This window comes from Crinia signifera, chromosome 8 (assembly GCF_055691185.1).
Source record: "Crinia signifera chromosome 8, ASM5569118v1, whole genome shotgun sequence".
Taxonomy (NCBI): Eukaryota; Metazoa; Chordata; class Amphibia; order Anura; family Myobatrachidae; genus Crinia; species Crinia signifera.
In genome coordinates, this window is record NC_139224.1 from 84339650 (window position 1) to 84363978 (window position 24329).

Sequence of the window (24329 nt, forward strand, 5' to 3'; positions counted from 1 at the left end):
ACTGTTTAAGATTACCTGTAACTTAAAACGGGTCTGCAGTGGGAAAGCAGCATTAGAATCCAATCCCAAGCTTTCAAGTTTATTTAACAGTCTGCGATGTGGGACAGTGTCAAACGCTTTACTAAAGTCTAGATAAGCTACATCTACAGCCCCACCTTGATCTATTACTTTAGTCACCCAGTCAAAAAAGTCAATAAGATTTGTTTGACATGATCTTCACCCAGTAAACCCATGCTGTTTTGGATCCTGTAAATTGCTGGTTTTGAGATATTCTACAACTCTTTGTTTTAAGAGTGTTTCCATCAATTTCCCTACTACTGATGTAAGGCTACCTGGTCGATAGTTGCTTACCTCTTCCTTGCTTCCACTTTTGTGCAGTGGGACTACATTCGCTGTTTTCCAGTCCTCTGGGATTACTCCAGTAGCTAGTGACTGGTTGAATAATTCTGTTATTGGTTTTACCAGCTCCCCTTTAAGCTCTTTTAGTATCCTTGGATGTATCCCATCTGGCCCCATTGATTTATCACATTGATTTCACAGGTATACGTGTCCCCTCGCGGGCTTCACAGGTGTCCGCTCGCCACGCTTCGGGCTCGCCACACTTTCTATTCTCAACTCTACGCCGACGTGGATAGTGGGGGTATGAAAAGGTCGTAGGACGCGGGCTCGCTGAGCTCGCCACGCTTCGGGTTCGCGTTTATAGTGGGGGTGGTACAGCCTCAAAAATGACATTTGGGGGCCATTGAACATGTTTCATACTAATTTCAATGCATTTGGATGCTTTTCTGTTAAAAAAACGCATGCGATCGCATGCGATTTTGTAAAAAAAAAACACGGTAAAAACGGCAAAGATCGCATCCAATCGCATGCCACTATATATATGGCATGCGATGGAATGCGATGGGAGCCGTGATAATCCACAAGTACCAAATTATATTATTATTATTAATAATAATAATAATATTGTTGTTGTTAAAAGCAGAGGTATTTCACATAAAACCTTGGGAATCGGGCCAACGGCAATATTGCATTCACACCTGTAATCCCCCCCACCCCCCACACACACACTTTGCCTACCCCACTTTTTTTTTACAGGAGCACAACAGCAGCTCCCCATGGAGTTCTGTTATATTTTTTACCCAGACCCCTCTTGTGTGTTTGCTTCTCATTCTCTGAGCATCTCTTCTTCCCCTGCACACAGTCGGCGATTCTGCCTCTCCTCCTTCCCTCCCTCGCCCGTCTCCCCGTCTCTCCTCCCCTCCTCGCCCTGTGCATGCAGTATCCTCCCGAGCTCCATTGCGGATGCTGCTGCTGGGCCCGCGCCATATTGTGCAGCTGCCGGATACCTACACGGACGGAGCAGCCGCCGGCGTCAGCCACTGGTACACAAAGCGCCGTGCGGGGCATAGCGGGCTCACACTCCATCGGGTGGTAAGGAGCCAAGGGTGAGTACCCGACGATCAGCTCTGTTCCTCATATACTACCCTCGTCCTGAACAAAGCAGATGCCCGGAGAGCAGTGCCGTCCATGTCCCTCTGCTGCATAAACGTCCATTAAAAAACGTAGAGGTGGAATTAGCCCTATTGTGTGCACGGTGTGCGCCCATTGTTGTGGATACACAGATCGGTTGTGTTATTTCTAGAAACAAAATAACATGGTCTTGGATTAACCATAGAGAACAAATGAGAAGGCTGATGTCAATCATTGACCAAATAATGACGGAAAACTCTGTAGCATTGATAGCAATACAATGACATGTATGATGGGACTGGAAGGACAGGGTAATGCTGTGTGTAGTACACACACAGCACATACATCGCTCCTATGTGTCCTGCACCCTTCCACCTTCAGCTCTCATTGTTCTCTCAATATATACAATATACTGTTCCATGTGTTTTGTCAGCAGGCACCGTTGTCAGTCATTCTATAGACACCATGTCTTTTCATTATGTCCATAGACAAAATAACAATGTTTACAGACTGTCAACAACAACAACAATGTTGAATTGCAAAATGTTAATATGTACATCAGGTCAACACCCACATTTAAATCTAACCCCTGCCCCCATCCCTATCGATAACACTAACATTTTTTGTTGTTGTTGACATTTGAAACACGTCAACATTATAATTTGATATTTTGGAATTTACTTTTTTGCTTTGACAAAACAAATACAGTACAGTACATCCCACGAATATTTCCTTATCTGTAGGGCCTGGCCAAAACATACCCCATGGAATCTGCTCTCTCACTATGGCATCCTGTTTGAGACCTGGAAATGGCAGTTTGATGTTCCATAAGGCTATTTGCTTGCTGTTACTGGATATATATGATTGCAGGGGTATTTCAAATACTTAAAATCCTTAGGGCAGTTCTTCCCAAACTGTGCTGTGGCACCCAGGGGTGCCTCGGGACACTTGCAGGGGTGCCTTAGGTTGGTGGTACAGGGCTAATTTAGATTATTTATGGTCAGTGTAATAGACAAAACCGGTGCTGGTGACTGCCGATAATATAATAGGTGGACAAATAGAAGCAGATCCGGTCTCTTGCCATATAATTACTAAACACAATTTACTAAATTATATATATTTTTTTATTCTAAATAAGAACCTTTTAGGCTAGGGCATTTCACAAAGCATGTGTTCTTACCTATGTGCCGTTATCTACCAGTGGTGAGGAGATATGGGGCCTACACATGTAGTGATTTAGGGGAATGTTCTAAGTGATCTCACCAGATCGCTACGTGCATAGGGGCCATAGCAATACGCGTCACCGTGCATCGCTGTCACCCAGCGATATTATTGACAAGATACTGTAGTGTTAAAAAACCCAGCATGTTAAACTGATGTTCAAAGCTTTTGGTGGATAGTACTAGCCAATCAGCTTATACCTTACATTTAACAGCGTGTTAGGACTTTGGACTCCATTTACCATAAGATTGCATATATAATGAGATCTGGGTGGGATCTACCTCCCAGGATTGCATTGTAATATACGATCCTATCAGCGGTATGTATGCTCCTGCTGACACAGGGACAGAGTCTCCGAAAGGAGCCCAGCCTTACAATCTGCTGTAACGGTTGGTGGGTAAGTAGCCCATAGTAGTGTTCATTCTATCACCCACTATCTTTGAAAACCCATGCAGTTCCTCTTCCCTGCCTCGGGTGTCGCTGTCTGCTGTAGTGCTTCTAGCAGTGAGTGGTCTGTATATCAGCACTGATATGCAAACCAGACCTGTGCGAGAAACACCACAGCAGACCGCGACACCCTAGGCAGGGAACAAGAACTGCATGGGTTTTCAAAGATAGCGGGTGCTAGAATGAACACTACCATAGGCTACAATAGGTTACTGCCATCTCACAATGGTGGTGGCTCCGGTACCCGGTGCTGCCTGATATTGGTACATCGGGCTGCATCGTATACCCCGTAGAAACCTGTGGGGGCTTCGGGAAGGACAAGAGTGGTCACAGCAGGCATTAGAGATTCTTGCTGCAGTCCCTTCTATCTAGATACTTTCCAGAGGTGCTTAATATTTGAGGCATTCCCCGAAAACAGGTCTTTTCGGGGAATTAGCCTCAAACATATAATGATCAATGAGGACTGTATCTCTCACAATCGTAATCCTCTACAAGCTTGATAAATACTCCTTTAAAACCCCTTCAGTGTTGGTTTTTTTATTAGGGAGCGCTCCCCACTGAGCAAGTTTTTTCTGGGGAGCGCTCCCAAAAAAAACCCCACCACTGTGTCCCCAGGTCCGTGCAGCAAGGCTGAACAGTCTTTCAGCCGCTGCCCATGGCCACCCCGGCTATGTGCGGCGTGACGTTAGAAGCTCACACTGCACACAGCCGGGGGAGGGAGGCAGGGACGGGTGGGCGGGCCACAAAGTAGGTAGGTTCCCTACTTCTGCTTTAAATGCTTTCAGAAATTGGTTACCATTGACACCTTATTTTTATTTTTGTTAGATTCCCCGGTCACAATGTCTCAGGCAGTACAAATCAATGGCGCTCAACCACTGAGTAAAACTTGGGAGCTAAGTTTGTATGAGTTGCAAAGGACACCACAGGTAATCTAGTGGATCTTTGTTTAAGTCATATTATTTAATTTTGTTTTTCAGTTTATGTTTTAAAGTTTTCATTTATATTTGAACAGGAAGCAATTACAGATGGCCTTGAAATAGTAGTATCACCCAGAAGCTTGCACAGTGAGCTGATGTGTCCAATATGCCTTGACATGCTGAAGAACACAATGACCACTAAAGAATGTTTGCACAGGTTTTGTGCTGACTGCATAATAACTGCTCTCCGAAGTGGGTAAGTAATAAATGCAATATACCTTTAAACCATGACACTTCCTGTATGAATTACACAGGCTCTGTGAGTGGCTGATTGAAGACTGCATTTATTTATTATTTAACAGTTTCTTATATAGCGCATACATATTTCGCAGCACTTTACAAAGTATAGTTGAACATTCACATCAGTCCCTGCCCCAGTGGAGCTTACAATCTTTATTCCCTATCACATGTACACGCACATTCTAGGGTTAATTTTGTTGGAAGCCAATTGACCTACCTGTATTTTTTGGATTTTGTGAGGAAACTGGAGTACCCGGAGCAAACCCACGCAAACACTGGGAGAATATACAGACTCCGCACAGTTAGGGCCATGGTGGGTATTGAACCCGTGACCTCGGCGCTGTGAGGCAGTAATGCTAACCATTACACCGTCCGTGATGCATTTCACCTCGTTTTAATTTGCCACAGAAACTGTGTAATCCATGAGTGTCCCTGTTAAAAGGGATAGTATGGTCAGCCTAAATAAATGTGATCTTTATTGAATTGTCCATATTTATTAATATTATGCCAGTTGCAGATCATTCATTAGATAACCTGCTCACCATTTTTAATGTTTCTTTATAGTTAATACATGACAGAATATTCAATCACTGTATCAGAAAAATAGATGTAAGTGCTATTTTTTTTTTTTTAACTTTCACCCTCAGAGAACATAATATCTATAGCATAATGGATTTTTTACATGGTTTATATGTACTGTGCATGCTGGCGAATGTAAATGATAAAATCACATTGCCTTTAATACACAGATGTAGCACCCTTCATTCAGCCGGGGCTGGCGATCAATTCACCAGCCTCCACCGGAAGGGGGTGCGCGCTTCCCCATTGGTGCCTGCACCCCCTCGCACCCACCATCTCTGCCCATCTCCCTGATGCAGATATGGGCAGGGATTCCGTCCCCAGCTGGCAAAATGCTGGGATGTGCGTGTGTATGAGACACTCGCATGTCCCAGTCAGATGGCGCGCCTCTCCGCTGGTGAACGCCAGCAGGGGTATTCTGGCGATTCCTGACGCTGAGTGAGAGGCTCTCCATCTGTAGGTCACAGAATTGTGAGGTTACTTGTAATGTCCTTTTTTATATTACATTGGTGCTTTGCTTTCACATACTGTATTTGTTTTTATTAAAAGACAAGAAAATCTGGAAGGTTCTGTATAAACAACACGAGGACATGCAAAATTTGGCCGGTTGTATGCATGTGGTCTTTGATCACGTTTTAGATGCACTTTGTAAATGTTGCACTGCGTTGGAAATGCAGGAGAGCATATGGTGACTATATAAATGCATCATCTGTGTTACATAAAACTGACCGAGAACAGATGCTGCATAACTATACATAGTATTTGGCATATGGTTTGGTCACATCACTTTCTTAGGCTATGTGTTTTCAATGCTAGAAGAAAATGTTTAGCAAGTTGAATTCAAATGTGTATTGGACACAATTTCCTCGCATTATATTATAAATTAGTATACTTGGTGCTGATAATAAGCAACAATGTTAATAGCCAAGGCAATATAAAAAGTAATCCCATCCTCACAAAGCTGGTGTCTTCTTTATGCTGCTTTCATACCACAAAACCTGCTTAGACCAGGTATTTAAAACGTTGGTACTTGTGTAAAATCTGGGCGCCCGATGTGTTTGATTGTATGCCTTAACTTAAGGCATACAATCAGATGCGATGCAACGTGATTTTTGGGAAAATCGCATCGCATGCAACCAAATCGCATGCAATGCGATCAATGCGATTTTTCATTGGATTCAATGTTAAATGGTCCCTGTTCATACCCCCACTATCCAAGTGGGCATGGAGTTGATTTTATATAGCGTGGCGAGCGGTTGCGGATTACTTAACATGTATTCCGCTTCCCCTCGCCACACTTCGGGCTCAGTGGCTCGCTGCGCTCGCCACGCTATATAATATCAATTCCATGCCCACTTGGATAGTGGGGGTATGAACAGGGACCATTTAACATTGAATCCAATGAAAAATCGCATCCATTGCATGCGATGCAATGCGATTTTTCTGATCAAAAAAATTGGGCGCCTAGATATTACACAAGTACCAAAACATTTTTTTTTTTAAACGGGTCAGAGCAAGTTTAACCCCTTTCACATCGCATGTAAATACCTGGTCTAAAGCAGGTTTGCGGTGTGAAAGCAACATGAGACATCCTGGAGATGCGATGGGGAGTGACCTCTTGGAGGTATAGAGAGAGGGGATCAGGCACCAGAGCCCACACCTAGACGGCCAACAGGAGCTCCGGCACTGCAGGCAGGGAGGAGAGCTGCAGGACGCTGGAAGGGTAAGGGTAGGGGGTCTGACAGTAAGCAGTAGCTGATCTGCTCTGAGCCAGCACAGTGCATATTTAATGAGCCGGTTGCTCATTACATAGGCGCATGTGTAATGAGCGGCTGATTACATAGGCGCATGTGTAATGAGCGGCTGATTACATAGGCGCATGTGTAATGCGCGGCTGATTACATAGGCGCATGTGTAATGCGCGACTGATTACATAGGTGCATGTGTAATGCATGGCTGATTACATAGGCGCATGTGTAATGCGCGGCTGATTACATAGGCGCATGTGTAATGCGCGGCTGACTACATAGGCGCATGTGTAATGCGCGGCTGACTACATAGGCGCATGTGTAATGCGCGGCTGACTACATAGGCGCATGTGTAATGCGCGGCTGACTACATAGGCGCATGTGTAATGCGCGGCTGACTACATAGGCGCATGTGTAATGCGCGGCTGACTACATAGGCGCATGTGTAATGCGCGGCTGACTACATAGGCGCATGTGTAATGCGCGGCTGATTACATAGGCGCATGTGTAATACGCGGCTGATTACATAGGCGCATGTGTAATGCGCGGCTGATTACATAGGCGCATGTGTAATGCGCGGCAGGCTCATGAAATATGCACTGCGCTGGGGACCAATAGTGTTCACTCGTGCCTGGGTACAGTTTCAGACCCGTTAAGACAGCAAAAATAAATAAATGGTCTGAAACAGGTAGGACCCTGATTTTTTTACAGTTTCTAAAGAAAAAAACATTTTTTAGAAACGGTAAAATCACTCTGCTCCTTTCAGACCGCACATATTACCGTTTTAAAAGGTTAAAAATCTGCAAAAAAACGTTTTCTTAGTGCAGTCTGAAAGGGGAATAACTTGGTTCTTTAATATTAATTGGGACATGAAATGGCATGTAAGGAACACAATAGCATGACATTTCCAACATCCATTGTTAAAACAAATATAATAAGTCAGGGTTAACACCGTGTTGAGCTGTAGATAGTGTCCGTCCCTATGGGTACAGTAAGCTTTCATGAAAGTAACGCATGGCATAGGCCGATAACAGGCAACTTGTTTAGTAGTCAGGTGGGATAACTTGTAATATTTGTCTACACCTTCCAAAAATAATTAAACATTTGTAATGTTTTGAATTGAATAATATAATGTAGATGTTATTGAGCAAGTCCAGAAGAAAATTTGATACTTTTTATTATATTTATTATATTTGATACTTTTTATTATATATATTTAGGCTTGCACAATAAATAGATTATATTATTTAATTCAAAACAAACATTAAAAATGTTTCATTATTTTGGATACTTGGATGGTGTTGGCAAGTGTTGCACTGGATGTTACTGCAACATGCAATAAAATGAAAGCGTTCTACCGAGTTCACTGCCCCTAGAGCAGCAACAAGAAAACACCTAATAGGGGGCAGTTCAATCCCACAAAACAGAAATACAATAAGATACAAGGTGAATTTCTAATAGCACACTCTATCATGTGACAAAGAATATCTAGTAGCAGTGTAAAAAAATGTTCTTCTGTGTGACCCAAACACCTTAAACTTCAAATCGTATGCCCATAACACTTTTTTTTTCAATCGTCCTCTGTCTAATGTCTGTTCTTTTGCCCATATTAATCTTTCCATCTATTGGCCAGTCTCAGATATGGCTTTTTCTTTGGCAATCTGCCTTGAAGGCCAGCATCCCAGAGTCGCCTCTGCACTGTAGACGTTGACTCTGGCATTTTGCGAGTACCGTTTAATGAAACTGCCAGTTGAGGACCTGTGAGGCGTCTATTTCTCAAACTAGAGACTCGTTGTAGGAAATGTTCAATTTCTTGAAAATTTCTCACATGGAATAGCCTTAATTTCGGAGAACAAGAATAGACTGTCGAATTGCACATGCAAGTTCTTTTTTTCTATATATATATTGTAGATATTCCTTTAAAACAGACGTTTGCAGCTGGTATGGTCATTTACCACATTAACAGAGTGTATTTCTGATTAATTTAATGTTACCTTCTTTGAAAACAACAGTGCTTTTCTTTAAAAAAAATAAGGCTTAGGAAGGAGGTATGTTAGCGCTCAAGATATTTGTGCTAAACGGGGATGCTGAGCTAGAGTAGTCCAAACTCTTAAAGTACAATGATAAGGATACCCTCAGACACCTTCACTAAGTCTCCTCCCCTAGGGAGTAGAGCGCACTGAGCAGCCTGTGACGTGCAGGATGCGCCGTGATCACCTGACCAGCACCTGGCAGCACTGAGACGCCATCAGTGATCCCCAGGACTGCATCACAGCAAGCGGTCCCATCTTGCCATCTGGCAGCCGGATATTGCGCCCTTACTGCCACACATGCCCCGGACTGGACCCTGTAACATAACGGGACACAGCCCCAACCATCGTTACAAGGGCTAGAGGTAAGAAGTGGGACGCCACTACTTGCCCCTACCTACACACCCTTCCCCACGCAGTCTCCAATACTGGTTCCCCAGTGCATCACTCATCACAGACTTGTTTTACCTAGCTGCACACAGGGAGGTACATAGGTCAATTGCATGACTTATGGTAGTTAAGGGGATCCGTTGATACCCCCATTCCCAACAAGGCCCTCCCTGCACACAGCGTAGGTCCATCTTGGATACAAATAAATTTACCTTTCATAGAACCAAGGGGTTGAGAACACCATCCCGCTTTGCCACAGTCAGTGGTAGGAGTTTGTAATTTGCACCATCTTGGGCCACTCCTGGATGTTCCATCTTGTTCTCCCTCTGGATCGCTCATTTGGGGACTCCTGTTGTTCGAAATGGATCCTTAAAATCGGGACCCTCCTGGCCACCCTTCAATAACACTGCCTGGTTTGGTGAGGACTTTTTGAGTTTTTAACCTTCCCCATTTTTATTTGCAACATTAATGTTTTTTAATGCTGGCTCAGTATGTTATTTCTAGTATACTGTATAAATAAAACCTTGTAACAGACCTACCAATCTGTTTAAAAAAAAAAAAAAACATTATTAGTAGCGCTGCTCATTCTTTTCTTGTGTATTGTGTCTTGCAACAACATAACCTGCAGAGACCAGATAACTATTAAAAAAAAAAAAATGTTAAGCAGCCTTATGGGCCCCATACATCAGCAATCACAATTAATGGTTTTCCAGATCCAGTGATTTTTTTTTTTTGGTCAGATAAATGGTTTCTACATTCTATTTGACATGCCCACACATTACAGATTTATTTCAGTGATCTGCAGATTTTTCCCATCTAAAGATTGCATCTTCATATCTGGGAATTGCCCTCAATCGATTGTCATTTCAGCTGTTTTCATAATGTAAATAGAAGAAGAAGACGAAACGGGAATGCCCACACATATAAAAAAAGAACCGCAGATAATACCAGATTATTAAACATGTTTAAAAATCTGATTCAGCAATCGATTGGCGATCCCGATCAATTTTTGATTGGGATCGGCAAAAGGGGAGCCCATACATTAAAGATTAATTGTGACAATCATCTCCAGATCTTAGGATTGTCACAATTAATTGCTGACGTATGGGGCCCATTACAGTACTTATAAGTTTAAAGTTTACACTAGTAAGATTTATCTGCAGATCTGGCTGGTTGGAACTAAAACATGGTTACGGATGAGTCAGTTTGTCAGTTTTCCAGCATTTCCAAGCAAATGGTCAACTGTCATTTGCTCTCATCCACAACCATGTTTTTGTTCCAACCAGACAGATAAATCTGCGTATGTATGGCCACCTTAAGTGACCATACACTGATCTGACATCTCTGAGGCACAAGTCGGACCTGATTTTCCTTGAACTTCCCCGGCAGCTACCCGGGAGTGCTTCCATCTGATTTGGCACTTGATGAGCCATTTTTACATGCAATTTATTATATGCGATTTATCTAATGTTAAAGGACTCTTGAGAAGCTGTCGGTGAGGGGGGTGGGGGGACGACATAATGGGAGATCGGATGCAATACAACGCAGGTGCTAAACAACACCTGTGATTTACACTGACAGCCGCACATCCAATTTATATTTTCGGCAGCATGTCCGACATCTGACGTGCACGCGACCGCGGATCAGATGGGATGTCAAACACGTGCGACTTGTCCACTTTACACTTGATTTCTTAGCCTGATCCGCCAGAGTCGGGTAAAAAGTGGCCAAATCGCACCAGTGTTGCTTCCTAAGTTGACAGTTTGATTTCACAGAAGTGTGATTGACTTGGAGTTATATTGTGTTGTTTAAGTGTTCTTTCTCGTGTCCCGTGAGTCTTCGAAACACTGCCATCTGTTGGCAGAGAGTGAAACTACATTTCTTTCTCACACATGCACAAACACAGAAAGTAGCAGACTGGTTTTCGAAGCTTTTGCTTCGAGTGGGCTTACTAGTTGTAAATACCTCTTATGTGGTTGGTAACATCGTCTCATAGCTGTGTAAGCAATGGCAATTTTCAGTATATTTTAAACTATTCAAATTAATAATGGAATGCATAAAATGTGAGGGTCATTTAGTTGGGAATGGAATGGTTTTAACTTTTTTTTATTATATTTCCTTAATCTTTCCACATAATACAGCAATATTCATATTATTATTTGGTACTTGTGACTTATTTGGGCGCCCAATGTTGAAATTGTATGGCAGTACCCTAAGCATGCGATTTGACGCGATTTCCCTTGAAATTCCCTTGAAGAGAAAATCGCGTTGTATTGTATGCTATTGTATTGCATGCGATGCGATTTGATACGATTTTAATATGTACAGGCACCCAGATGCCTGTTTCATATGTGAAATGGCCCCCCAGACCCCATTTTTAATTGTATACCCACCCTGATGGCTAAATGACCCCCATTGTTAAAGCCACCCCACTATCAACGCCAACCCAAAGAGTGGCGAACGGCGGCGGCACACGTCCTCTGACCTTTTCATACCCCCACTATCCACGTCGGCGTGGAGTTGATTTTATATAGTGTGGCGAGCGCAGCGAGCCACCGAGCCCGAAGCGTGGCTAACGGACGTGTATACCTTCACAGCTATACGCGTCCCCTTGCAGGCTTCACAGGTATCCGCGTCCGCGTGCGGGGCTCGCCACGCTTCGGGCGCGGTGGCTCGCTGCGCTCGCCACACTATATAAAATAAACTCCACACCGACGTGGATAGTGGGGGTATGAAAAGGTCGGAGGATGCGTACCGCCGCCCCTCGCGGGCTCGCAGCGGTCGCCACGCTTCGGGTTGGCGTTGATAGTGGGGTGGCGTTACCAATGGGGGGCATTTAGCCATCAGGGTGAGTATACAATTAAAAATGGGGTCTGGGGGGCCATTTCACATATGAAACAGGCATTATTTTAATTACTATTTTTACATTTTTTTTTTTCTCTTTCAGAAATAAAGAGTGCCCAACATGTCGTAAAAAACTAGTTTCCAAAAGATCATTACGGCCAGACCCAAATTTTGATGCACTTATCAGCAAAATCTACCCAAGTCGAGATGAATATGAAGCTCACCAGGAAAGAGTTTTGGCCAGGATCAACAAACATAATAATCAGCAAGCATTGAGCGATAGTATTGAAAAAGGCCTTAAAATACAAGCTATAAACAGGTAAAATTCTGGGGTAATTCTGTGTAATAAGAAACTGTAAATAATAATAATGGTACTTATGTAATATCTGGACTCCCGTTTTTCTTATGAGACCGCGTCCCCTCGCGGGGCTCGCTGCGCTCACCACGCTTCGGGCACGGTGGCTCGCTGCGCTCGCCACACTATATAAAATCAACTCCATGCGTAGTTGGATAGTAGGGGTATGAAAAAATCGGGTGCATTTAACATGGGAGTCCAGATAATACATAAGTACCATAATAATAATAAGATGAAGAGTTCTGCACCAAAACAGAATTGTCTAGTCTACATCAGAGGGAGATGGCTGCAAATGTTCTTTATTTCTGGAAAATAGAGGTTTATAATAGTAAATTCTCACAAAATATATTTTAGAGCTTAACACAAATGGTATTTGGAAGAATGTTGATATTTCAGATGCTGACATTATGCACATAACTGTTGACGTGGTGACCTGCATCCCAGAATAATGAGCTTTTATTTCAGTATATCCCTCCTCACATCATACAGATTACTTAGGGTCATTGTTATTTATGTTTATTATGATCCTTTATTTATACAAAGGCTCAGCAGTGTCGTAAAAAGTATTAATAAATGAGCAAAATAAAGGTGCCCATACACGGTACAATTGTTATGTGCGATGAGATGCGCGCTCCCGTCACAAATTTCATCACACAGCACAAAAAGTAGGCGCTGTAGTTATTTTTTGTACTAGATCTCATCTCATCTCATTGCATTGCAAAACCTATGCGATGCGATATTGTATACAATAATTGTACCGTGTATGGGCACCTTAAGAAAACCGTGACTTATTTAAAGTACAAAACAATCTAGGACAAGATTTATAAACATTCTCACTCAAATAACCAGCAGGGTGGCAGAAATCAAGGATTAGGTGCCATTGTAGGGTCAGAGGAAAGCAAAGATAGATGACCAATTTTTTGCGATTGATGCTGGAAAATCACAATTATCCGGAAAATATCTAGGATCCTATGTGTTTTGAGGCGAAAAAAGGGGGTTGCAATTGAATTGGACTAAAACATTCTCAGGCCAAAATTTTTTTGGGGCTAAAGCGCCTTTTTTTTTCGCCAACATTTTTTTTTGGGACACAATTTAATTCCCCCTTTTTCCTCATGTCTGTGCCACATACTTGTAATATTGTAACTGCCAGATGTTATTGTAAGTGGTATATGTACTGTTTCTTCCCTCTACTAATTTTTGTGATCTGTTTTATTAAATACTAGTCACTGATTCTTCAGTGCTGTCGAGAGGGGGAGGGACGACTTTTTACCAAAGCCTGGCTCTGTTGGAGGGGCCTGTGTCCCACATCCCCCGCTGCAGAGACAGGGCAGTGGGCGTACAGAGCAGGGTCTGCCACAGCAGAGAGAGGCATGAGTAGCTTGTGAGCCGGTACACAGCCTGCACCCCTGCAAAATTTTATCAGGGCGTGGCTACGCCACACATTATAACTCAACTACCAATCATAACTATATTTTCTTACCTGATTTTATCCATGTATGCTGCATAATCCAGATGACCTCTATTAAATTCTCCAAAATGCAAATAAATTAATTCTAGTTGACTGGTCACTTCCACAAACAAATATATTTTTTATTTTCTTTCATTTTTTCAGACAAAGACTTGATTTAAATATAAAATTGTACATGGTTATACATATAGTTAGGGTTATTATCAACTTTGATATATGATCAAATTAGTTTGTCTTCCTGTCCCAAGGGCTAGAGTTGTTTGGGAAATAACGTTCAGTATTTTATTTGTGTGTAGTTACTTATCTTATCATTAGTTTATATTGTGTATGCTGTTTGTTTGCTCTTCATTTATTTCATTATTATTTTTTTAGATATTTATAAATATTTGAAATAGGATAGGTGGAGATGTTGCCTATTGCAACCAGTCGATTAAATGATCAGCTATGTAGTATATAGGTATTATGGATTTGTAAAGGTTAGGAGGAGGTCACTGGTCCGGGCAGCACAGCCTGAGGCTGCCCGGACACAGGTGAGGAGGGTGCGGCGCGGATCAGCAGGGGGCGTGCGGGGTGGCCTGGGACGTGAAGGGACGCCATAGGCTTCCATATGGTTACGCCATTTAGAACTGGCGTAACCCCCGCAGCGAAGCCCCGGCGGTGGGGCTTTGCTGCATATGAAAATAAGGTAAAAACCGAAAACAGGGTTTTTATGGCATTTTTTTGTTTGGTGCATCTCGCCCCCTGTGTTTGCAGGTAATGCTATCTGTATGTTACATCTGCCCCCCCCCCCCCCCTGCAGTGCACATGGTTTTGCCCATTTGAGAAGGAATTTGCCTTTGCTAGTGAACCAGAATAACCCCCATACTTCAGAAAATGACTCTGAAGTGTTTTCACAACATTACCATTTACTCAACATATTTTATTTTGAAGGATAATTGATTGTGCTGGGCATGTTAAGTAATAGAGGTCATAGGTCCTGATTCATAGTAAATCACAAATAAAACAGTTTTCTTTTCACACTGCAATTTGGTTTACAAGTGTAGATGTACCCGCACATATTCTACGGGTATAACACTTCACATTTCCCCACTTTACCAAGGTAAAGATGGAAGCAGCAGCGTTGGTATTTATTTAACTTAAATCCCTGATTCCAAAGTGGTGAAGTGAAAACTCCTCCCCCCTCGAGCGATCACTGCTAGACCAACCTAGTGCCAATTTGCTGTCTCACTGGGCATGCGTGACCTCTCCCTACATAGTGTTCCCCCTAGGAATTTTTGGGGGCAGGGTGCCGCTGCACGGGGGCAGCGCAATGGGGGCTTACCTGGTCCACCAACATCATAGTTGTAGGCGGTCCCAAGCCGCCGCGTCACTAAAGGGGGCGTGCCCGGGCTTCCTCTGTCGTACAAGGGGCGGACCTTGAGCTTCCCCGGGCACAACATTAGTCAGGCAGCATGCTCTTTTAGCGGGGAGCTGCTGGAGGGGCAGGGCGCATTTTGCCCTTTAGAAATCGGACAGGGCGCAGCGTCCCACTAAAACAGCCTAGCGGGAACACTACTACAACTCACATGCAGCCCAGAGCCGGCACACACAACTGGGAGGACTGCGCTGTCCTTGCTGTGGTGAATGGGGTAATGACACCTGCAGCTGTCAACCAAAAGCTTAGTGCATTTGGTCAATGGTATGCTATCTTGTAGATAGTGCCAATAAAGGCATGGGCACATAGCGTTCATTTCACCTTGCACTCATCTCCTTCTTCATACATGCCTCCTTTGTAAAGCGCAACGGAATATGCTGCGCTATATAAGAAACTGTTAATAAATAAATAATAATAATACATTGGTGAGAAGCGGTATCTGCGCACATAATGCCCTAATACCACTTATCCCTCACAACAACCATCCTTACTTTTTCCCCTCAGTTTGAACACACCCCTCCCAAAACTAAGTCTCTCATCTGCCCCACCAACAGTGCATTGTGATTTTGCCCAGTTTTTGCTTTACTTGCACACATATGTATCAGCCCATACTCCATATAAAATATAAGGGATTAAAAATGAGAATACAGTTCAGTAGCTGTACAAGTTTATTCTAGGATGCGCTCATTGCAATTACTTTACTCTGTTCTACCACCTACATTAAAGATCATTTAATTGTAGTTGGTAATTGGTCCTCCTGCTCGCATCACCATCAGTTTCAGCCGGGGTTGTAAGTAGAACAGATTGTCAAGCAAAAATGGCTGCATGTTGATGCCATCAGGCTCCAGCTAGGAGGGGGCTCTATTAGTAATACAAATTGTATATAGGTGGTAGTGCCGCCTCTATGTTAACAAACTTTTATTTTGTAGTCAATCTCCAAGGTTTCGTTCTAGATTATATATATTTTTTATTTTAATAAATTCTTCATTTGTGCTCTAAAAAAATTGAATTCATGTCAAAGGGGGAGACTCTCTAAGGTGAAAATGCAGTAACAACCCCGTTATCGGGGTTTTTACTGCATTTCGGGATGCTCTAAGCAACCCCCGCCAGGTTACCGTGGCGGGGGGCATCGCCAGAAAAATCTGGCTATGCCCCATAGAAGCCAATCGGCTGCGAACCCGCCGCCGCCCCGCACAGACCTCCGCCGCTCCCTCACCTGTGTCCAGGCAGCACAGAACTGTGCTACCCGGACCTGTGACCACCTCCCTGCACTGATCCTCTTCCAGGTGCAGGGAGGAGGAGAGCCCAGCGCAGCAGCAGCAGCGCCGGGTGTGGGAGGGAGGGGGGAGCCACCAAAACCTGCTGGGACCCGGCGACTCTCACCGCGAAGGACAGCTCTTAACGCAAGAGATGTCCTGTGCTATAATTATCGCATATGTTAGAACATATGCGATAATTATTATTGCGAAGGGGGGCGGAGAGTTTTAGAGAATCTCCCCCAATATATTCTGTTTGACATTTAGGGAGAGCTGTATAACAGCTTCTGAGGAGAGTATGTGCATTAGCCTCCGTTATGGTTTACAGGATGTACTAGATCAAATCTAGAAGCTGGTTGCTTGCTATGAGAACCTTGTCATCTTTAGAAGGTTTGGTCTCCCATATATAATGTGTAAACCTAGTAGATAAATATGTAAAAATTGTTACTCTTGGGTGCAGGTTGGTGAGTTGAATTCAAAATAAATAGCAATGTCCTGATATCTGCCATTTTGGAACAATAGTGGTTGAATGTTCCAACAAAGGTTTATATCTTCCAAAAAGGATTATTCAAAAATGTAGGTACAGGTTGAGTATCCCGTATCCGAGTATCCGTTATCCGAATTATTCCGAAAACCATACATTCCAGAAAGTGAATACAAAATATATTTTTTTGCTAAAAACTCACTGGGGACATTTGTAACAGCACTACTGGTGACATGATATGTAACTGGCACTATATATGTGCAAGACAATGATTGCTTGGCATTCAAATTCAATATCTGAGATAGTAGACAAATTTTGTTTCATGTTTTGAAACCTTGTTTTTTGAACAAATAAAATATATTTGAGTGCATTTTATGTGGTAATAAAATATATTTGTGTGTATTTTATGTGTTTATACAGCATACATGCAAGATACTTCAAAATACATAATTGAAATATTAAAATATTCCGAAATACGGAATAATCCGTTATCCAAAATTCTCCTGGTCTCGAGCATTTTGGATATGGGATACTTAACCTGTATTATAAGCAGACTTCTGTCAATTTCAGTTTCTAAAGTATGGTCCATTTCATGGGCCCATGCAAACTTCTGATATGGAAACATGCTGATGATGATTGACGGAGGTTGTTGTGTGTCAGAATAGCCAGCAATTTTCTATTTGTTGTAGTGAAACAAGGTGTCCTCTGCTCACAGTCCCATGTGGATATCTTGGGAAGCAGGCAGCGACACACAAATTCTAATACCTTCATTTTTAAATAACTAAAACAATATCTTATTTTCATACCTTATTTTCTACCTAGTAGTTAAATAAGACGATGAGGTACAATAATAAGCACAGCTTTTTTTTTGTCTGTTTGTGTGTGAGATTTAATATTCTCATAAATATGTTAACTAAATGGCCGCTAAATGTTCTTTTTCTTACAAAAAAAAGATACGCTTGTGAGCCATGTTTTAGTGTATTTTGTTTACCTTTGTCTTAACGTGGACATTAGCTTTTTTCTTCATTTTTAATTTTTCCAGGTAGATTTTGTTTATTTTTTTACCTTTGGATGTAGCAGCAGATATACTTTGGTGTGCCTTTTCTTTTTTTGCTTAGGGGCAATTAAAATCAATATGCTGAGGAGGCATTGTTCCTGACGGTGGCAGTCTCCTTTACATGTAAAATAGAATGTAGATGAGCACATTTCAAACAATGGGCCTTATTTTGGTTCATTCTTTCTGACAAAATCCTTCTTAGATGGGCAAAACCATGTGCACTGCAGGTGGGGCAGATGTAACATGTGCAGAGAGAATTAGATTTGGGTGGGGTTTTACTTCAAAGTGAGATCTATATTGCAGTGTAAAAATAAAGCAGTCAGTATTTTCCCTGCACAGAAACAAAATTACTCACCCAAATCTAATTCTCTCTGCACATGTTACATCTGCCCCCCCTGCAGTGCCCATGGTTTTGTCCATCTAAGAAGGATTTTGACAGAAAGAATGAACCAAAATAAGGCCCAATATGACCACAAATTGTATTCCAGCCAAATATGACTATTGGTTTTGGATATATCCCAATTTAGATGCAATGCATAGGTAATTACTATAGGTATCTTCTGTTTTGTGCTGTGTACAGGGAAAGGAGAACATTCTAATCTGCTTACCAGTTTCTTCTTCTGGAAAATAAACAAAACCGCAGGAGAAGAACATAATGGTAAGCCAATTTAGAATTTTCTCTTTTTTGGCAACAAAATATTGAATTAATACTAGCGAAGTATTTAGCAATGGGAAGTATTTCCCCATTCATATATTTGGGAAGTCTGCAAACAATGATTTGGAGAGTTAGTTTGTATATCAGTTCCAGCAAGTAGCAGAAATCAGGAACTTCGTATTAACCCATAATATATATATTTGTATTTCTGTGTACAAATCTATGAATTAGTGCTTTACCAGTGTATGTTTGATGAATGCCTCTAAAATAGTCCCCACTGAATAGGTAATATGCACAGGTACAGTATGTGCCTCTGTTTTACAATGTTTTGAACTAAATTTAGCATATTTACAATGCACACTTGATAACTGTTTAATAGAATATACATGTACAAAAATGAGCACTCTGCAACATTTCTCAAATGGCCTTTCTCTCTAAGGGCCAGATGCACTTAGCTTCAAAAGTTATAAAAGGGAGAGTGATAAACAGCCAGCCAATCAGCTCCTACCTGACATTTTTCAAACAGTCTGTGACATGGCAGGTAGGAGCTGATTTGATGGCTGTTTCTCACTCTCCATTTTATCACTTTTGAAGCTTAGTGCATCTTGCCCTAAAAGAGTATTTTAGTTCTCTGTGTGCCCTGCCACATCATGCTGCCAACTGCCAAAGCACTGGTCATACACCTGCTTCGCACAATCTCTTAAATACATAGCTTTTCTATGGTTTATGCATTGTGTATGAATTTGAGGGTTTCAGTCAATGGATAGACCGTTAATATGTCGACCCATATGGTCAACATAGCCTAAAGGTCAACAGGTAAAAGGTTGACTTTGGAAAGTTCAAGATGTGAACATGGCAACGGTCTATACAAGTTAATTTACATTTGTTATGCATCATTTACCAACCTGGTGGACTATGATTGGGAACAGTAACCTGCGCCGTACACCGCAAGGAGTTTTTCACTAATCATGGTCATAGACTGTGAAATGGACACATTTGTGTTAACCTTTTTAATGTCTACCTTTCAACCCTGTTGACTGTTTGCGTGTCGGCTATATGTGGTTGACCTATTGACTGTCTCTATTTTATGTTAATCTCTATTTTTATATAGATCTTTTATATCACACCCATACAATTGATAGAGGCAAAACTACCAGATTTGTAGTGATGGAATGGTTTTTCATTGTAGGTTACAGAGAGGTAAAAAACAGCAGGTGGAGAATGGGAGTGGTGCAGAGGACAACGCAGACAGTTCCCACTGTAGTAACGCTTCCGTACATAGCAACCAGGAAGCTGGGCCAAGTAACAAGAGGACCAAGACATCTGATGATTCTGGTTTAGAACTTGACACGAACAATGAGACTGTTACATTGGATCCAATACTGGATGGATCCAGTGAGATAGAGTTGGTCTTCAGACCCCATCCTACACTAATGGAGAAAGATGATAATGCTCAAACCCGGTAATATGTAATTCTTTTAAAATCTGTTAGGCTATGATCTAAAAATTGCAAATTTATTTTTATGCTAAATATTTGGTTGACTAAAACAAATTTTCAATCCAGAAATTCCATTAATATGGCTTTGCCAACGTTTCACCACAGATGCAAGACTCCATGTGTCGCCATTGCCATGGTAACTTGTTGTTTAACTCTGAGTGCCAGCATCTCTGTGAAAGAAATATCCTCTAAAAGTGCCAACATCTCTGAGAGATGTGCAAAATATCAACTAAAATATGCCAGCATCACTCACAGTGGTTATACGAATTCAAATGTTGTGCAAAAAGATTATATTTCCTATGAAAGGTAAACCTTCTAGATCATTTTGATGGTATAAAAATGTTTGCTTGGCAATTTTCACAAAAATTTTTGGGGAAAAAAGACAAATCTCATCTGTGTACATGTTTCCACACATATTTTGTGGAGTAATGCATTTTTACAGGAATAATATTCTCTTACTATCCTGTCTTCATTCTAAAGGTACATAAAGACTTCTGGCAATGCCACGGTTGATCATTTATCAAAATATCTTGCGGTGAGGCTGGCTCTCGAAGAATTTCGGAGTAAAGGGGAGACAAACCAGATGAGTCTGAATGCTGCCAGTGAAAAACAGTATACTATATACATTGCTACAGCTGCTGGGCAATTTACTGTAAGTGTTTTTATATTATTGTGATTAGCACACAGCCCCAACAATTAGGCACCAGCAGGTGGCTATTCCAGGGGATGACTGCTAAATAATGGGATCGCTACAAAGGGAAAAACAAACATTGTGGTATTTGCAGACACTAAACTGCACTGGGGCACTATGACATGCTTGCCGGGTGCCGGCAAGGGGCTTTGTTGTGCTTGCCCCGCTTTCTGAGTCTGGCCAGTCGGGATCCCAACGTCAGGCTAATGACTGTCGGGATCACGACTGTCGGGACCATATACCAAACCCTGCTTGCGAATAACTTCTGGGTATCTGTTTGTATGCAAGGTTTTCACATCCCTATGATGAAACACATTTGGCTTCCTCTATTCCAGCTGTTTAGGTTGATAGGCTGCAGCTGCAAAATACTCTAGTCTCCTCTACTCCCACTGCTTGTTGCCATCTTGTGCACCTTTCAACCCTTTTCACTCAACAGGTTCCATCCTCCCTCAGCAGTATTTAATACTTAAGCATGCCATTGTTATATTAAAAAAAACATAATGCTCTTTATAATTAACAACCTTTTCCTTTTCTGCCTGCAATTTCTTCAAATGAAATGCCTATAGCCACCTTGTAAATGCAGCATGGCCCCCTGCTACAATTCCCCCCAATCCCCCCCCCCCCCCCCCCCAAGTTGCTTGTTACAGCAGTCACCCACCAGCTGTATTAACACCTTGGCCACCATCACACATCCAAACCAGTCACTTATCCTGACAGCTACCTTTTGTGTACTTCTCATTTTGATTTGCAGAAGTTTCTTATACAGGTTGAGTATCCCTTATCCGAAATGCTCGGGACCACGAGCATTCCGGATAAGGGATTTTTCCGTTTTTTGGAATAAATTTTTTTAGGCATACTTACCTGTCCCCTGGTGGTGCCACGATGGTCCCTTGGCTCCCACGTTGTCCCCAGACGTCCACAGCAGGCCTTCAGCACCGTCTCCAGCGGTCCCAGGAGTGTATTGCAATGCACTCCTGGGACCGCTGGAGACGCCGGAGAGGATGCTGAAGGCCTGCTGTGGACGCCGGGGGACTTGGTAAGTATAAAAAAGGGTTAGGGGGGAAAAATCGAATTGTTCCAAAAAAACACGGTTTTTGGAATAATTCGGATACGGGATGTACGGATACGGGATACCGTACCTGTATATGTAAACCATATAATCGGTCATTCCAAAATAAACCATATAATCAATCATTCCAAAAGTTGTGAGATATTTTTTTGATATTTCAGACATGTCAAATATAAATACATTGGTGGCTTTTACATATATATCTGAAAGCTGTATAACTTCTTTTGTGTTAGACGACTTGTGTTCTATTTTGTTGTTGATTTAAATGACATTAGGTAGGTATATTAGAATTAATATGTAAATGTAATCTTTATGTGTAAAGCTTTGGGTTCATAAGTTTATGGTCAATTCAGATGCTTAGGTGATGTTCAGCTTATTGCCCTACTTGATGACTGGGCCAATTGTTCACTTCGCTGCTTTCCTTCTTTCTGCATTGTATCCAGTCCAACTGAAGCCATTACGTGGCGTTGCACTATATGAAAAACTCTGCTGCAATTGCAAGTTTACTTTGCTTTTTTTTTTGCTTTTATTCATTTTCCTAAGCTAACCCTTTCCAAGTTTGTCTGAGGTGCCATGTGCATGAAATTAAGAGCATAACTACTTCCCCGGTGTGTTTATATTAGATGAACCCATGGCTGGCTGAATTGGGTGCCGGATGACTGCCTGACGGGGGATCCCGGAGGTCAGTATCCCGACATCACAATCGCGCCTGGTGGTGCTCCGACAGGGGGGAACCCGACTCACAGGGCTATTCTCCTGTGTGGTACTCCACGACACCCATAGAGGGAGAATAGAACCTGTGGCGAGTGAAGCGAGCCACCGAGCCCTTAGTGTGGCAAGAGCAGCAACCCCGCAAGGGGCCTCTTTGCACTCGCCACCCTGTTGTGGAGCACCGGCAGGTGGGATTCCCATGTCAGGATACTGACCGGGTAAATTTACTAGGCTTCATGTTTGTCACACTTTTTAGCTTAGAGCTATTCAATTACAACCCGTTATTTGCACATGTTTGTAATTTTACCACGGCTAATTTAAACCCCCCTCTAAACCTGGTAAGTGGTATGCGGTCATTAGGTTGACAGTCAAAATGTTGACCACTGTTGGTAGACAGGCAGAAGGTCGGCATGATCAAAAAGTCAACACAAGCATGAGTTTTTCATGAGGTTTTTTTTTTTTTAAAACAACTTGTTCATACTTACCATCCCAGCGGAGAGGGTAAATATAATAGTGTGCCGAGCGCAGCGAGGCAAATCGGCCAAAGCATGGGCCATGCAAAGGGACGTGGTACACAAATGCGGTGTTCATGTCGACTTTGACACCAAAAAAACCCATAAAAACTCATGTTGACCTTTTCCATGTCGATGTTTAGCTTGCGTATGTTGACGTTTTTCCTGTGTTGACTGTGCCTGACGACTAATAGTGGTCGACTGATTGACTGTCGACCAAATGATCCATTCCTCAACATCTATCTTTTTGGAATTCTTGCACCACAAAGGTGGTCTGTTGCATTGTTGCACCTGAAATGTAGTTATATATTAAATCCACATAACAATGTTAAGTTGTCTTTTTTTTTCATTTTTAGGTTTTAAATGGGTCATTTTCCTTGGAACTAGTTAGTGAAAAATACTGGAAAGTAAATAAACCGATGGAACTTTACTACGCACCCACCAAGGAGCACAAATAGTGCTGGACTTCTTTCATAAAGGTTCTTTTTGTTATCTTGAGGATTCAATCAATTAGGAACTGTGCACTTTTGAAGCAAGTGACACCTTTTATTATGCTCTACAGATAAAGCTAAATTCATGTGACAGTGTGTTTGATGACAGTCCTTTACAATTTCTTGCAGCAAAAGGGATTTCTTTTAAGGCCAGGTCTATAGCTTTACATAATAAAAAGGATTTCTTTTTATGCTCTTGGATTAGTTGTTTATATAATATGTTAGCTTAATTGAATATATGCATTATTTTGCATACACATGCAGCATAAGAAGCTGTTGGGAGACATTTGATATGTATTACAAATGTTCGTCTGATTTGGAGCACAATGTATGCGTCATTTCAGAAATATTTATACCCAAATGCATACAATACAAAATGTATATAATTTCTATGATAAATTAAATTTGTTATTTCTTCTGAAGCGCAGATATGTGTTCTCAAATAATTGTATCCCTTCCCATGTTACATACTAGGAAATAATGTCAGAAAAGTGTTGCAAGTTATTGGTATTGATCATGGTAATTAAAGGGAAACACTATTTGAAATAAATATACATTTTACAGTGCCACATGTATTTATATTCTCAGAGTTCTTGTAGGCATGTAAATGTTTGTCTTGTACAAGTTTGCAAACTAAACCTGCTTAAAGTAGCTTGTTCAATGTAATCTGTACATTATGAGACAATTGTAAATAAAATATTTTCAATTTGTAAAAGTCTAGA

The 24329-nt window shown here is 41.9% G+C and overlaps 1 protein-coding gene across 1 annotated transcript; it reads left to right on the forward strand.

Annotated features, from left to right (window-relative positions):
• The first annotated feature begins 1112 nt into the window (after window positions 1-1112).
• RNF2 (ring finger protein 2) lies at window positions 1113-24325 on the forward strand. Its single transcript, XM_083156785.1, has 7 exons — window positions 1113-1445; window positions 3964-4064; window positions 4151-4311; window positions 12050-12265; window positions 19825-20097; window positions 20614-20785; window positions 23473-24325. Exons 2-7 carry the CDS (start codon window positions 3978-3980, stop codon window positions 23572-23574), a joined length of 1011 nt encoding a protein of 336 aa, XP_083012911.1. The 5' UTR covers window positions 1113-1445; window positions 3964-3977; the 3' UTR covers window positions 23575-24325.
• The last annotated feature ends 4 nt before the right edge of the window (window positions 24326-24329 follow it).